This window comes from Gymnoscopelus microlampas, assembly GCF_963454915.1.
Source record: "Gymnoscopelus microlampas genome assembly, chromosome: 20".
Lineage (NCBI taxonomy): Eukaryota > Metazoa > Chordata > Actinopteri > Myctophiformes > Myctophidae > Gymnoscopelus > Gymnoscopelus microlampas.
Window position 1 is genome coordinate 31573532 of NC_139957.1, and position 16154 is coordinate 31589685.

The window sequence follows — 16154 nt, forward strand, 5'->3', positions numbered from 1 at the left end:
TCACTTATGGAAGATATTTTGCAAACGTTTTTGGTATAGGTCCAAAGTTCATGTGTAAAAAGTTTCGTGCAGATTACTCAAAAATCCCAGGGGGAGATAGGTTTTAACTGTTTTTCATATAATTCCAAATGGTGGGAGATCTAAAGGTCAGAGGTCAAAAGTCAGAGTGTGAAAGTTGTTCAGCATGAGGAGACGCATGTGTGCATCGAAGTTTCATGGCTGTAGGTCAAACACGGCATGAGTTGTACCTGTTCAAAGTTGGCATTTTTCAATTGAGTGCTATAGCGCCACCTTTTGACGAAAGATTGTGAGAATTATTTCTTGATCGTTTTTCATGACCATCTATCATATGGCCGAGTTTCATAAAAAGCGACTGCACGGTTCAGCCAGAACTGCCAAAAGTGGCAGAAGAAGAAACGGAAATAATGCGAATAACAATATGGGTCCATGCTGGAAGCCTGGCCCCATAAATATTGTAAATGTATATGATTTGAACATGCATGGTACATCTTTATCAGAGCTAAACTTACCCATCAACTTCTTGTTTATGCCCAAAATGACTGGCTATCCACAGTTTGAAGCAATTGTAGAAATATTAGGCGTTAAATGTAATTTAAAAAATATAATATTTTTGGCCTCCATTTATAAAACAAAGGTAAATATAACATTTAATACAAAATAAATACATCATGTATATACAAAAATAAAGGTGCCCAGATCAGGTCTCAGTGGTCTCCACTGTACTAGTTACCATCTTAGTTCTGTTACAGTATGAATAAGCAATTACGTTTATTCCACCACTAACATTGATTTCTTTGACCTGTTTATTTGGGTGAATGCTTGTTTTGGGATTTGATTTATTTTATGATGCCATACTACTCTGTCAGCCAATTATAGCCTAACCAACAACCCTGGACCACCAGAACCATCGAGGATTGATTGATTGATTGATGCTTTATTAACAAGTTTGTTAACAGTATGACAGTACAGTAAAAAAGAAAAGAAATGCTAAAAGGATAACAAGAATCCCCGGCAGGCTTGTTTCCATTTTGGTCCATCAACAAGACATACATTATGTATGTAGGCTATGTATGATACATAGCCTACAATAGTGATTAACTATAATCTAACAAACCAAATGTTGACCATGCAGTCTAGTAGCCTAGTTATACATGTTATCTGTACGTTAGGAATATAGGCCTACATATTAATTAACGTACAATCATCTCCAGCATGCTATCAGTTTACCACTTTACCACAAAAATGTTGAAATGTTATCTTTTTCAAAAAATAGCTATAATGGAGGTTGTGTTGTGCACTTGTAGAACTGATATTTTCTAAGCATTTACTAAATCCAATTTTAGTCCCATGAGGCCTTGGGTGAATTATGGGCATCACTTCCTGTTGTCAGTCATTCATTATTTGAGTGACGGAAATCAAAAAGGGTCACATTAGTCTGCCCCATAATTAAAAATAAGGTCTGCCCACTCATCCTACAAGATCTCTCTTCACACAGCTGATTCAAATTTGGCTCTTGACACTTGCTCTCAGTCCAGCAGAGGCCTGCCTACTCTGTCCTGTGTTTCATTCTTACTGGCTGCTGCTGTTGCTGCTGTGACGCCTGGATTTCTGCATGGGGATTAAATGGTGCTTGTTAAAGTGACTTAATTAGCACTTGACAATAAAAAGCATTGATCAATCATTTCAATCAGCTGTGTGGCGGGAGATCTTGTAGGGTGAGTAGGCAGACCATTATGACAGGTTGTGTCAGGTTGTGTTCCCACATTATTGTTGACTGAGTGACATGGATCATCACTCAAATTAATTGAAAAACTGACAACAAAATACACACACCCCCTTCCCCCCAGTGAACTCCCTAGGAAACTTGTGGATAGTGTGGATTTTGGTGACCGACTCTACTTCTACAACCAGCAGCCTAGATCCCATTTCCCTGAAAGATGGTCACTTGTGATTGGTTAGTCAGTTGTCAGGCAACCACTGAGTTTTTTCACATTTAAACTAATTTCACTGTTGCTGTACACAGACAGAGCAGATTACACATTCGATAATGTTGTTTCATTCATTATAAATATATAATAGCAAATGTATTATTTAGCTTAGCTGTGTGTGTGTGTGTGTGTGTGTGTGTAAAGCAAAGCAAAGCAAAGTTTGTTGTTTACCCGGGGTGTCGGACTAAGCACGAAGCTTGTTTCCAGCCGGACCCTGCATGGAAGCCTTGCTCAAGGGCTATTCAGCGGTGATTCATGATTGATGTGATGAATTGGGGAATCGAACTAGGGACCTTCCGGTATCAAGGCCGCCCCTCTAACCACTAGGCCACCGCTGCCACACTGTGTGTGTGTGTGTGTGTGTGTGTGTGTGTGTGTGTGTGTGTGTGTGTGTGTGTGTGTGTGTGTGTGTGTGTGTGTGTGTGTGTGTGTGTGTGTGTGTGTGTGTGTGTGTGTGTGTGTGTGTGTGTGTGTGTGTGTGTGTGTGTGTGTGTGTGTGTGTGTGTGTGTGTGTGTGTGTGTGTGTGTGTGTGTGTGTGTGTGTGTGTGTGTGTGTGTGTGTGTGTGTGTGTGTGTGTGTGTGTGTGTGTGTGTGTGTGTGTGTGTGTGTGTGTGTGTGTGTGTGTCAATCGTCTGAGGTTGCCTGACAACCAACAAGCCAATCACAGCGCGAACAAGTGTCCATTCGGGCTATGGGATCTCTGGACTCGACCACACAGCACCATAGCACAGCACATGTTTTCGCGAGAGAAATAAGCATCCAGGTCTATGAAAACAAGCCCAAACACTTTAAACCTATATACTGTAAACCAAATATATAATCTACAAGCTCGTGAGCTTGCATAGATCTGTATAGAGCTTGTAGATCTGCTATTTTCAAAAACAATCTTTAATTAAAATGTGGAATAACAACACAAATCACAAAACATTTTCAGATGGGGGTTAGGGGACAATACAATACATATTACATTTGGGGGTCCAGCATCATGACATGAACATATTTGAGAACCACTGGTTTCAATATGAATTATCCCGAATAAGCCCAAATAAGCATCTACACTTTAGAAACAAGCCCAAAAAAAAAACGCAACCACCAAGCAACTTTACAGAAGAACAAGCCCAAAGTCGCTTAGAATAAGTGCACATGGCAACCCTGCTCGTGAACCAATCAGAACGCCCGAATGAAAGAAGACGACACAGTCTCCTAGCAACGCCTGTGACCCATTCACGCCGTAAAGTAGAGAGAGGCAGGCGTTGAAATGAAATGTGTCATCATCTTCTAATGGATGCTTCTGGAGATGGACGTTTGATCTGGAAGACGACGAAATATTAATAGACCTGAGAAAACCCGCACATGTAAGTAAATAATTAGCTTACCGACACGATTTCGAATTTTAATTGGGTTGGAAATCGGAAGCGAACTATATAACGTTGAACCTGGATGCTGTGTCGTTTTTCTTCATCAAAATCAGACAAGTCGTGTGAACAATCAGACACACTAAACCTTATGTTTACCTAAATGTGTTTTATTTTGTTTACTAGGAACAGTAACACAATTAGCCCATTTATAGGTAACTTGATTTGCTGCAACTTTTACAACGTTATTTTAATTTGATCCCCATCCCCTGATGTCTCAGGCCTTTTCACCTACAGCTACACGATGTATGACCAGCTATAGATTTCTGTCAAAGTATATGTTTCACTTTCATACCATTTTTGTGAAATGGAAGTGAGTTTACATAATCTTGACATCATCAGGAATTATTCTAGATTAATAGGAACCCGGCCCGTTCCGATCGTTGTGAAGTTGACAAAACGTCAATCCAAACTCGAGAGATGTGGCAGTTTAATGTAACGTTGCGATTCTTGGAGGCCAATAAATGGTAGAAATGGAGGGACTGTGGTAAATTAGGTATTGCAGCCTGGTTGGACTTGATAATTAAATCTAGCTCCTCAGGTTTGTCAGTTACATACATACACATACATTTATCACATGCAAGAATTGTATCAGTGAAAAAGTATGTTTACCAAATGTCTAGATGTTTTAATGGGTTTGGAACAGGGCGTTAATAAACAATAAGATGTGAAAATCTATCAGTGTCACCCCAAGAATTGAGAATAATGTTTGAGTTATCAATCTAAGTTTGTCAGCTAACAGTGAATGAACCTTTCCTTCTCCATTCTCCTGCAACAGGCAAAAATGAACAGTTTCACCAAAGCAGAGGTCAACGGGGGACCACCGTTCTCCATGGTAACACACCTGAAAACAACTAAGCCTGAATCTGAGAGAGATTCTGGTTACTCAGGTTTGTCTCAGTTACTCCGTTGACTGATTGAGTGACTGACAAAATGCATAAACATATATTTAATGACAAAATGCAGATAAATAAATACCTTCATACAATTTCCAATGTACAAGATAACTCAAATAGCAAAGACAACACAGTACATGCCCTTTATGGAGGACTTAAAGTCACATATATCACACATTCAAGTTTGATTTCCCCTTGGGTATTCATTCACTTTTGAGACGCTTGGGTGGTGACTGTGTCAGGGATTGTGCTGTGGATATTTATCATTGTCTTAACTGTAATTAGAAACATGACCCAAGTGGACACCAACCAAGGAAGACTCTGGCCAAAACCAAAGATTTAGGTCATCCTTTATTATTAGGCTACACCCCCTCTTTGACCCTGGTTTTTGCTACCTTGATTTACTGTACAGCAGGGGTCTTCAACGTTTTTCAGGCCAAGAACCCCTTAGCTGAGAGAGAGATGAAGCAGGGACCCCCACTACATAATGTATACAATTGTGTTGCAGGTTAAACTTTTTCAGTGTATGTTGGATTCATGTTCATTTGTATTTTCAGACCAGATTTAACCACTTACACTGTCAATACTTACAAAACCTGACCTTTTACTCTGTACTTGGTCTGCTCTTTTCCCCCCTCTACTCCAAACCACTTTGCCGAAAATAGCTGATCTACAAGCTCACAACAGCTCCCGAGCCGCTTGTAGATCTGCTATTTTTGGCGAAAATTCTCAGAATAGGGATGCTAGAGTTCAAGTGGTTAATGTAAAAAAAACGTTCCTATCACACAAAGATTTGGCAGCCCCCCTGTAGTTATTCTGAGGACCCCCTAGGGGTCACGGACCCCAGTATTAGGGCTGACCTGGTTCCACTTCTGGCTTGTTGCACATCCTCCCTAGGTGATGGATTCCATTTACAAAAGCCCCAGAGGCCATGAAAGCTTGCATCTCTGCTACTATTTTCATGGTACCCATGTTATGGCAGAGATGCTGTAGGTTAAAGAAAACAAAATGTATTTGCTTTGTTGTCTTTTTGTGTTGCCAGATAATCAGAGATCTCTGCGCAATACGTCTGGTAACATCCAAATTCGATACTTCGGTACTTGGAAGTAAAAAAAACTGCATCGCAACACCAATGCAAAGACTTTAGAGCGGTCATATTATTGACATATTGTGATGGTATCAGAATAGGTTTGTCAGCAGAGGGTTTCTTTGCTGTTCAGACCACTACATTGAAGTTAGATTTCTGTGAGGGGGAGTTCTCCGATCTATGACCCATGCTTTTCTTCTGCTCCCGCAGATGCCGGTTCCGAGTATATGAGTGCAGTTGACCTGACTGATTCTGAAGACACGGGGAGAACCTTGTCTGCGGTGAACCAAGACCAGCCCAGACCCCAGGTGGCCACAATGGGAGGCTCTTACTCTGGACTGTCTCCAATGATCATCCTGAATAACTTCATCTTAAAGCAGGTACAGTGTAGTACAGATAAAATATGTAAAGTTCAGGTAATACCCATCGTTTGCCATTGTGAAACAGCATTTGGTTGGTTTAGATTCTAAACCAACCAAATGCTGTTTCACAATGTGGTTGGGTACTTTGTGTGGTAATTAATCCCTTAAACACTGTTTAGTTTCACACAATTTCGGAAATGGTTTTATACATTGAGTTAAAGGTAGGGTAAGTGATACTGCTTTGTTAAGATAGATGTTAAATAGCTATATTTTGATAGTACTCATTGCTATAGAATGTTTGTTCAGTAACAGGGGTCTCCCTGTCTCACCAGCTCCTTAGTAAACAGAAAATGCATTTTCAGGTTGAGATACCAATTGTATCCAATCAGGAGAGAGAACTCACACAGGATACAGACACAGAAATGAGCAGACAAAATTGGAACTGGAACACTATAAAATTGAAGCTGATGAATGGGTACTCTTCTCCGTATTGTCTGAAATTGGCAACTCACCTAAAAAAATATTTTCTGTTTTTTAAAGAGCTGGAGAGAAGGGGAGACCTCTGTTACTGAACAAACACTCTATAGCAATGAGTACTATCAGAATATAGTGCTTTAGTGTTTCTTTTAAACCATGTATTATATCAAAGACCTAGACCAAAATACCTATTTTGTTTTGCTAGACGGATCCTGTGGTTCCAGCAGCAAAGCAGTGGGGTTTTCCTTCTTCTGTGGAAATGATACCGCAGTCCCAGGTGGTCCTTCTTCAACCTATGGTTCCAAATGCCAGCAGTAGCTCCCTAAAGGCTGCCTCGGAAAATCACAAAGAATCCAAGACCCGCCTACCCATCCTCAAGTCATATCCCAAAATTGCCCCTCACCCTGGGGAAAGTCCATCATCTAAACGGCATGGAGCCTTTGCAGTGAGAGGAGGTTCAAGACCAGGGTGTGAACAGCGCCACAGGAGGCACCACCATGGCCATAGGCTGCACAGCTCACCCAGCCACCGGCCAGGACCACAGACGCCAGTCAAAAACATCTCCAACGTTGAAGCGGCAATCACTCAAGCACAGACAGCTACCTGCCAGGAGCTGTGTCTGTCTCAGCCTGTCTCACGTGACTTTAAATCGGGGCTAGTAACCAGCAGGTGGCAAGATGACGAGCACCAGGACATCTTCACAGTGGGAAGCAACAAACGACAACGTTTCAGCAACACCTACAATATTCTCAAAACATCTGGTCTGCTGGGGATCACCCTGCGTACAAAACAGCTGATTAAAGAGAACCGGCGCACTCAAAGCCAGCTACGTCAGCTCCGAGAGCAGACCGGTCTGCTGACGGAGGCCCTGAGCAGCGGAGATCCCCAGCTTTGGACGAAGCTCCAGTTTGCACTGCAAGAAAAGGCCACGTCACAGTAATGGAGGAGGAACAAAGCCTCAGAGCGATCTCCTTTAACACACTGGCACAACTACAAACTTAAATATACATGAAGCAGAAGCACACATCCACTGTTAGATCAGTGTGAGTTTTAGAAGCACGCTTTCATTTAAAACCCTTGCCTATAATGACATTTTCTTGCCTCTGCTGTTTCAAAATCTAATATCAGTTGTGATAGGGCTATTGGCTTCTGAACTTATCAATTAATGCATGCCTTACAGCCCACATATGGACAAGTAGCAGTTTTTCCTTGTGTACGCTGGCTTCAATTTGACTACTGTAGAGTAACTAACTCTAAAAGCCTGGTATTTTTTAGGATTAAACAGAAAGCTCAGTGTAATGGACACACGTGGCCTATATTTATGCTCTATTAAGAACCATTGAGGTTCAGTAGGGAAAACTATTTTTACTTCTACTGTTTAAAAAAGAAAAAGGTATTTTAAATAAGATGCTACTGTATACCATATTCTCAAACGGCTGCATGTTTTCATCTGTGCCTATACTTCACTGGTGTCTCATCATAGAAGAATAAACTACAATTTTATAGCTAATTGATTCAGAGGGCTACCCATTACAATGATATTTAATGCTTTTGCTTTTGTATGTTAATTTTATTTATTTTCCATAAGCTAATTTGCTCATGTTTTGTTAAGATCCACATTATTAACTATGAATTTTCAGCTAGCTCCTTTTTAAAAGAGGTAACTTAAAGCCTTAAAATGACAAAATCTTTTATTGTAGCGACAACGATGCTGTAACTAATTTATTTGATTTACATGAGATCAATGCTAGCATGTTCTTTCTTATGTTTTTTGTTTTTATGAAATTGTATTTATTGAAAAGTTTATGACGGACAAATTCAAAAATAATTGTTGTTTAGAGAATTTGTGTTGCACTCTAGCAGGAATATGATTGCAGTTACAAATTGTAGCGCAATTTTAGAGCTTGCATCACTGTTTTTAGTATGTCATGTTAAAATGTTCTTGGTTTTAACGATTGTCAAGTTGCCTGTGCATTTTGAATATGTCCATGTGGATGCTTGGTTTAGAACCAAGCCAAGGTCAGTGTTTTATTACTTTGAGAGCTTAACTTGAAAGACATTTAATTAAAACCTTCAAAGGATATTATTTTCCTGTGCAACATATTAAACAGTGGTGGTCTCTTAATGCATCTAGCATTTGTAAACCTACTGTATATTGTAGAAACGATAATTGATATTGTTCGGGGCAGCACTTCAATTCAAAATGAAGGTTGATTCTCCTAACCATGTTCGATACGTTTTCAAGGACAGCCTAGTCTAGCAGTTGCTATGTGTTGTACTGTATATCGTGTTGGGCTCTCGAAGACTCTGGATAAGTGTTCAAATCAGTAAAGGACAACGGAGTTCAACAAGATGACAGAAATGTTGCTCATTGGTTTTGATTGATTCTCTGTTTTGTTTTGTTTTCTCATCTCAAGGAAGTCATTAAATTGATATCCAACTAGATTTTGTTGTAAGATTATTTGATTCATTCCACATTTGTTCCACATTTTGCTACAGTAGCTCAGTGTAGACATGATTATACAACAGAACAGAGTAATTGCTTGATGTCTTTGAATATGTTTATTGGTATAACAGGAATAGATTAAATAGTTCTACAAAGCAGAGTTCTAGTACTAACTAAATTTGCGGAATATAATAGCCCCCATAAAAAAATATCTCTTCAGAGGGTGTGTGAGTAAGATGTGAGTCCTTGCTGTTTCTTTTGGGTCCGATGAAGGGTAGTGTATTATTTTTCTTTGGGGTCAACCTATTAAGCATGTAAAATCTAATTTATCATTGTACGGAGGTACTCATTTGTTTGACTTTTAACAGTTTTCTTAGTTGAAAAAAGTTATTTTCCACATACGGCAAAGTATAAATTAGGCTTTAAACATGCTCTTATGGCACATCATGGTTAATACCCTATATCATCAATATAATGTAAATGCAGTATGTGTATATACAGTATGTATACACTGTGTGTGTGTGTATGTATGTATGTATGTATGTATATACTATATATCATTTACATATACACACACACACACAGTATCCTCATCTATTTCTGTAAAGCAGCGACTGACACATCAACTTATTTGCCTGACTTTCATTACTAGAACTAGAAAATACACTGGATCAGAATACAAAAGACGTATTGTCACTAAAACTGGTCACCTATCAATACAGTTGTCAAGGTTGGCAGTTTTGTGCTGTGTTGACACAATTTCTTTTTTGTATGCTAGCCCTTGATGTCTGATTCGAATATTGTTGTGAAAACTACCACTATTTTCCTGAATGTCTGATATTGTAGCATCCTATTTATCTAGAACCCCAAAATATTAAAACCTATGTTCTCAGACCACTGCATGGAACAATGCACTGCTGCTAAAACTACTAGCAACTGCAAATATCACAAACAAATGTAAACTTGTGATAGCGTGGTCATTAAATGTTGACATAATGAAAAAAAAAACTGATATATGTCGAAAGGATCTAAAAATGGATCCACAAATCCCTTTTAAAGCTACCAAAACATGTTTCATGTACTTTGAACAGAAAAAGACAAATCACTTTACTTTATATGGCTACTGTCCTTCAAAGGAATGTGTTCTAATGAGTTCATACACTACTGTAGCAATTATTAAACATACAATTGCTGGTTTTATACCAAATCATTCACAAAGTGGGTCCAACAAAGAATTTCTTTGTTCTTAACCTCAAGATAAGAACAACTGAAAATGGTTCACATTTTGGTCATCACTCAGTCCAATTTGTGTGCAGTCGTGTCCTTAGAGCAGGCCTCCACTGTCTGTACAGGTACGATAAGCCCCAAGATCCAGCGGTTACCGAACACATCCTTAAGGTTGGCTCTCCAAGGACTGCGGCTTTCAACTAGTTGACCCCGCTGCAGCTGACACCAGGTTTGCCCCCGGCCCACTAGCAGCATCTGCTGGCAACAGAACCCTGCACACACCAGGCCAATGCCCAGCCACACATACAGCATCAGCACCAGGAACAACTGCATGCCTGAGACAACTCCTGGTGGGGAGAGAAGGAGAGAGAGCATTATGATAAGGTGGTCACTTTAGAGGGTCAATGTGAGACAGATTTCCTTTCATCAACTTTGATCTATCCAGCGATTCCAAACCTGTGGGCTGGGGCCCACTGGTGGGCTGTGAGGATATTGCAAGTGGGCGCCCAAATAAATGGCAAAACACTAAGCTATTAATGACAATAACATTAACATATTAACAAAATGTAACAACAAAAATGTCGTTGTATTTCTTTTAAACCTTGAAAAATTGTCATAGTGATACTGATAAATAAGAACTTAAAATATACTATGTTAGTTTAATTGACCACTTAAAGGAGCACTTTTCAACCTTATCTTCATATAATTAGTCCTCACTAATGCTCATTATAAGAAGGTACCATTTCTGTCTACTCACTCTGTGTCTCAGAGGAGGGCTGTGGACAGTTCAGAAACCTGCCTACCGGACCTGCTCAAAAATAATACAAATATTTGTGCATCGATGATGTCACTGGTAGGCAGGTTTCTGAACTGTGAGACACAGAGTAAGTAGACAGAAATGGTGCCATTATAATAAGCATTAGACTGAGGACCAATTGATTGGTTGAGTGAATACTTTATTAACAGTTTGCAATTCGTACAGAGGTACGGTTTACAATGATTGTTAAAAGGATAACACAAAAATCCCTCGGGGCTTGTTTCCATTGTGGCCCTGTGGACCAATTATATGAAGATAAGGGGTTGAAAATGGGTGAAGTGCTTCTTTAAGCCATGTTAAGTGGCAGCCATGTTAAGTGGTGGGCCCTGATCCAGAAAAGGTTGGGAATCCCTGATCTATGTAATGTAATGATAAAAACACTAAACAACCTACCCATAAAGAAGTAACCAGTGGAGAGGGGCAGAAGAGTTAAGAAGGTCAATGGGTTCTCAAAGGAGATGGAATATTCCACAGTGAGATAGGCCACACCAAGAACCAAGGAGTATAAACAAGTGCATGACGTGTAGATGCAAAACATGATGAAGTAACGCATGTTTCTGTTGCCAATGCAGTTCCCTGTGAAAAAGCAGTGGTGGTCCCTCTTGAGAATAACTTTCTTACAGAGTTTGCAGAAGTGACGACCATTGAGGAGGTAGTGGGCGTCCACTCTGTCTGGGCAGTCCGGTGAACACACTGGAATGACGGTCTCATTTGCACTTTCAGAGGGATATTTAATAGTCATGACGTAGTTTCCCAACGCATTAAGCATCAGGAAAAGGAAAACGACTGTATGAAGTACCATAGATCCGGTCAGTGATGTTCCTGGATGCGGGAAAATCGTTGGGACGAACATAAAGAAATGCAAAATGAATGTGACTCCTGTAGCTGTGAAGAAGTATGTGGGTGCTACGGCATTTAAAAGTCTCAGTTTCAACATCCTGGTAAACATCACTCTGTGAAAGTAAAGATACAGAGGGCATCAATATTAAACAACAACAACAACAACAACATCTATAATAATAATAATAATAATAATAATAATAACAACTAGAACTAGAAAAAGTGCTCCTCGGAGCACAACTCTCCGCCAGAAGACTTGTGTTGGTTCGAAGGTCGCGAAGGTCGCTATCCCTCTTGTATATGTAAGTGTCCTATCCATCCTGTCTGGGTAAGTGTCCTCTTCCGTTCATTCTGTGTAAGTGTCCTATCCCTCCTGTCCTATCCGTCCTGTCTATGTAAGTGTCATATCCCTCCTGTCTATATAAGTGTCCTATCTGTCCTATCTGTCCAATAAGACAGATAGGAACAATTGGACCGCGACTACTTGACTACTTCCGGTTCGAATGTCTGGGAGTGAGCTAGTGGCCGGATTTTCGGTATTGGAATCTGGCTTATCACAGTGACACATGTATTTATAGGTCGCTATCCCTCTTGTATATGTAAGTGTCCTATCCAACCTGTCTGGGTAAGTGTCCTCTTCCGTTCTGTCTGTGTGAGTGTCCTATCCCTCCTGTCTGTATAAGTGTCCTATGTCATATCCCTCCTGTCTATATAAATGTCCTATCTGTCCTATCTGCCAATTATGTATCAGCCATGCAGCCATTTCATGGTTCCCGTCTTACCTCACTCTGACAGTGGCGGAGACACTGTCAGAGTGATGCCATGTATATATAGGCCCGGTGGCGTCACTAGCCAATCAGATCACAGTATTTCACGTGTCACGTGAGGCTTGACCAATCGGTGTGTCATGTTTAGAAAGTGAAAACGCAGTGATAACAATACTCTCCTGGCGGAGAGTAAAAAGTGCTCCTCGGAGCACAACTCTCCGCTGTTGGGAATGTTGGGAATGTTCTATCTGTATAAGTGTCCTATCCGTCCTGTCTGTATAAGTGTCCTATCCCTCCCGTCTATATAAGTGTCCTATCCGTCCTGTCTGTGTAAGTGTCCTATCCGTCCTGTCTGTGTAAGTGTCCTATCCAATTGTTACAGTATCCGCCATTTCTCAACCATTTCGTGATTGTTCCTGTCTTACCTCACTCTTACCAGACTTGTGTTGGGAATGTTGGGAATGTTCTAATTCTTATGTTCTAACTGTCCTATCCATCCTGTCTGTATAAGTGTCCGATCCGTCCAGTCTGTATAAGTGTCCTATCCGTCTGTATAAGTGTCCTATCCGTCTTGTCTGTATAAGTGTCCTATCCGTCCTGTCTGTATAAGTGTCCTATCCGTCCTGTCTGTATAAGTGTCCTATGTGTACTGTAAGTGTCCTATCCGTCTGTGTAAGTGTCATATCCCTCCTGTCTATATAAGTGTCCTATCTGTCCTATTTGCCAATTATGTATCAGCCATGCAGCCATTTCGTGATGGTTCCTGTCTTACCAGGGCAGTGGCAAAGACACTGCCAAAGTGATGCCATGTATTTATACAATATTTCACCGTATTGTCACGTGCCACGTGAGGCTTGACCAATCGGTGTGTCATATTTAGAAAGTGAAAACAAAACTCTCCTACGGAGAGTAATAATAATATAATAATAATTGTAATAATAATAATAATAATAATAATAATAATAATAATAATAATAATAATAATAATAATACATTGGCTTGCTGTAAGAAGCCAGTTGGATAAGATAAATGTTGAGGCCCCTGTAATGTTAAGCCTGTTTGAAAGCCGATTAGAGAGGGGATAGATCATCATAATATTTAAAACCAATTAGGCCTAATATTGTATATACAATTTAAATCAAAGTTATTTATGTGGAGCATTTTGCTGGGTTTTCCCATATTGTTCCTTTTGTACTGAATCCTGCATCTACAGAACAAAGATAACAATAATAAGCAGCATGCATTGAGTTCATACAGTTACAGTACATGATCCTTTTACTCTCTGCAGCTGTTTTATTCATTGTGTTCCTATGTTCCTCGACCAAGACATTTAGCCTAATTAAAGTGTGTTAATTTCCCCTTAAATTAAAATATTTTAATTGCGTCAAAAAATCGAATTGTGGATGATGACAATCGTGAAGTAACATCCGTTTATACTCTAGACAATCGTTGACAGCAATCCAGACGAATTGATGGCCCAGGACAGTGGTTCTCAACCAGTGGTCCTTGAGGGGGTTCCAGGTGGTCCCCAGCTAAATGATGGACCCTTATAGATCCCTTTAACTCTTGAGACTGTCAAATTAATTTCATGCTCTCAAGAGTTAAATTATTGTTAAACATCTGCATTACTTAATTTACAAGAATCTACATAATTAGAGAATGTAAAACAATTGTTATTTTGATAAACGTTTGCCTGTTATCTCTCCTATATGGTACCAACATCAATACAGCATGGAATTGTGGACAAAATCGTATCCAACGATAACAAATATTCTGAGTCTTGGGTCTGACAGTCTAAATCTGGTGGTCCGTGGCTCAAATGCCGAATAACATAATGGAAAAGGGTTGAAAACCACTGGCCCAGGACACAGCAACCTGCTTACCTGCAGATGTGTGGTGAAGGAGCTGTCCTTTCAGCACCACGCAGCCCAGAACATCTTGGTTAAAGCCCGATTCATACTTCGTCGCAAGACGGTGTCGCGCCTCGAAAACAGCTGACCTACAAGCTCACAACACGTCGCGCCCGCAACGCGTTGTGAGCTTGTAGATCGGCGTATTTCGACGCGCGACGCCGTCGTGCGACGAAGCATAAATTAGGCTTCATTGGTGTCGATGTAGCCGTAGAATACTCACGTAGATGTATTTTATGATTCTGACATTTTCAATCTACAGAGTCGTAGACACTATTGCCCATGGCCAACGGGACTCTCAGCTCCTAGCCTGTCCGGGCTCCAAACATGTACAAATGCAAAAATAAAGGTGCTTACGCCAAAGCACCAAATGTTATCTAACTGTCAGGAGTTGTAGTGCAATGTAATAATCCATATTCTTCAATAAAGAAGTGTCTTAATGCCGTCTGTGGCCGATTCTGTCGGAAATTCACAATGGGCGATGGTGACGAAGCGCATCCAGAAATACAAACGATTTAAACAGGCAGTCAACGAGGGCCGGGGAAGACAGACGGCATTAAAACACTTCTTTATTGAAGAATATGGATTTATTATATTGCACTAGAACTCCTGACAGTTAGTTAACATTTGGGGCTTGGGGGTAAGCATCTTTATTTTTGCATTTGTACATGTTTTGGAGCCCGGACAGGCTAGGAGCTGAAAGTCCCGTTGGCCATGGGCAATAGTGTCTACGACTCTCGTAGATTGAAAATGTCAGAATCATAAAATACATCTACGAGAGTCGTATTCTACGGCTAGTGTCGATGCCATGGATCTGTCTCAGATAGAGTTATAATATATCTAGAGGGCGGATTGCCCCGCCCCCACCTATTCATTTCAATGAAAGTTGCTCACAAGCGCAAGAAGCACCCGGAAAAACCTCTAGGCCTACTTCATGGATTGGCTCCTTGGATTGGAGCCAATCGAGCAGGCGCACTAGCGTTTCAGACGACACAAGCATGCGCAGTAGTGTTTTAATGGGTTAAGTGGAAGTGGAAGTCGGGCTTTAATGTCCATTAAGTTAAGGGGACTCTCTTCCACTTTGTCAGAAGTGAGATTAAAAACACATTGCGAGGACAAAGTCAGACCAGTGATAACATCTGACTTGGTGCTTTGGCCTGCGAGCAGATGTGTGTCGCAAGCTTCTTCCATTTGGGGCAATTGGGAGAGTCAGGTTGCCAGCGCCTCTGTTACAAGTAAAGGTCCGGAATTCAAAATTTACTTGAGTAAAAGTACAAAAGTATTTGCATCAAAATATACTTAAAGTACCAAAAGTAAAAGTACTCAAAATAGCAGATCTACAAGCTCACAATGCATCTCATCATGATTGTGATTGGCTATTTTCAAACGGCCGAAATATATAGGGCATGGTTAATGTATATTTTGCAATTGCAATCATAAACAAAATCTACAAAGTAACTAGTAACGTTTTCAAATAAATGTAGTGGAGCTAAAAGTACAATATTTGGATCCAGATGTAGTGGAGTAGAAGTAAAAGTATTGGAAATTGGAAATACTCGAGTAAAGTACAAATACCTCAAAATTGTACTTAAGTAGAGTACTTAGTATTACTAAGTACTCTACTTAAGTACAATTTTTAGGTTACTTTCCACCACTGGAGGTGATTGATTGATTGATTGATTGAATACTTTATTTAGAGGTTTTCAGAGAGAAAAAGCACATGGAAGTACAGTTCAAAATACAAGGTCAACTAAAAAGGATGATAAGCCCAAATAAGCTATTTGGCTTGATTCACGTACTCAATTTAAGAAAAACGTCGAACCAGCCAGGACTCGAACCTGGAATCTTCTGCTCCGTAGGCAGACGCGTTATCCATTGCGCCACTGGTCCGCTGTTGCCC

General features: G+C 40.3%; 2 protein-coding genes across 2 annotated transcripts; one reads left to right on the forward strand and one right to left on the reverse strand.

The window, feature by feature from the left end:
- Positions 1 to 3257: 3257 nt before the first annotated feature.
- On the forward strand, positions 3258 to 8599 carry cipca (CLOCK-interacting pacemaker a). Its single transcript, XM_084045504.1, has 4 exons — positions 3258 to 3365; positions 4204 to 4315; positions 5619 to 5788; positions 6453 to 8599. Exons 2-4 carry the CDS (start codon positions 4210 to 4212, stop codon positions 7185 to 7187), a joined length of 1011 nt encoding a protein of 336 aa, XP_083901630.1. The 5' UTR covers positions 3258 to 3365; positions 4204 to 4209; the 3' UTR covers positions 7188 to 8599.
- A 1390-nt stretch (positions 8600 to 9989) lies between these two features.
- On the reverse strand, positions 9990 to 11686 carry zdhhc22 (zDHHC palmitoyltransferase 22; the record flags this gene model as incomplete). Its single annotated transcript, XM_084045505.1, has 2 exons — positions 9990 to 10267; positions 11131 to 11686. 2 exons carry the CDS (start codon positions 11684 to 11686, stop codon positions 9990 to 9992), a joined length of 834 nt encoding a protein of 277 aa, XP_083901631.1.
- Between the last annotated feature and the right edge of the window lie 4468 nt (positions 11687 to 16154).

Coding starts and splice junctions, on each gene's coding strand:
- cipca (XM_084045504.1), top strand. CDS start 4,210: ATGAACAGTTTCACCAAAGCAGAGGTCAACGGGGGACCACCGTTCTCC. Junction 4,316..5,618: donor GAGAGATTCTGGTTACTCAG/GTTTGTCTCAGT, acceptor CTGCTCCCGCAG/ATGCCGGTTCCGAGTATATG. Junction 5,789..6,452: donor ATAACTTCATCTTAAAGCAG/GTACAGTGTAGT, acceptor TTGTTTTGCTAG/ACGGATCCTGTGGTTCCAGC.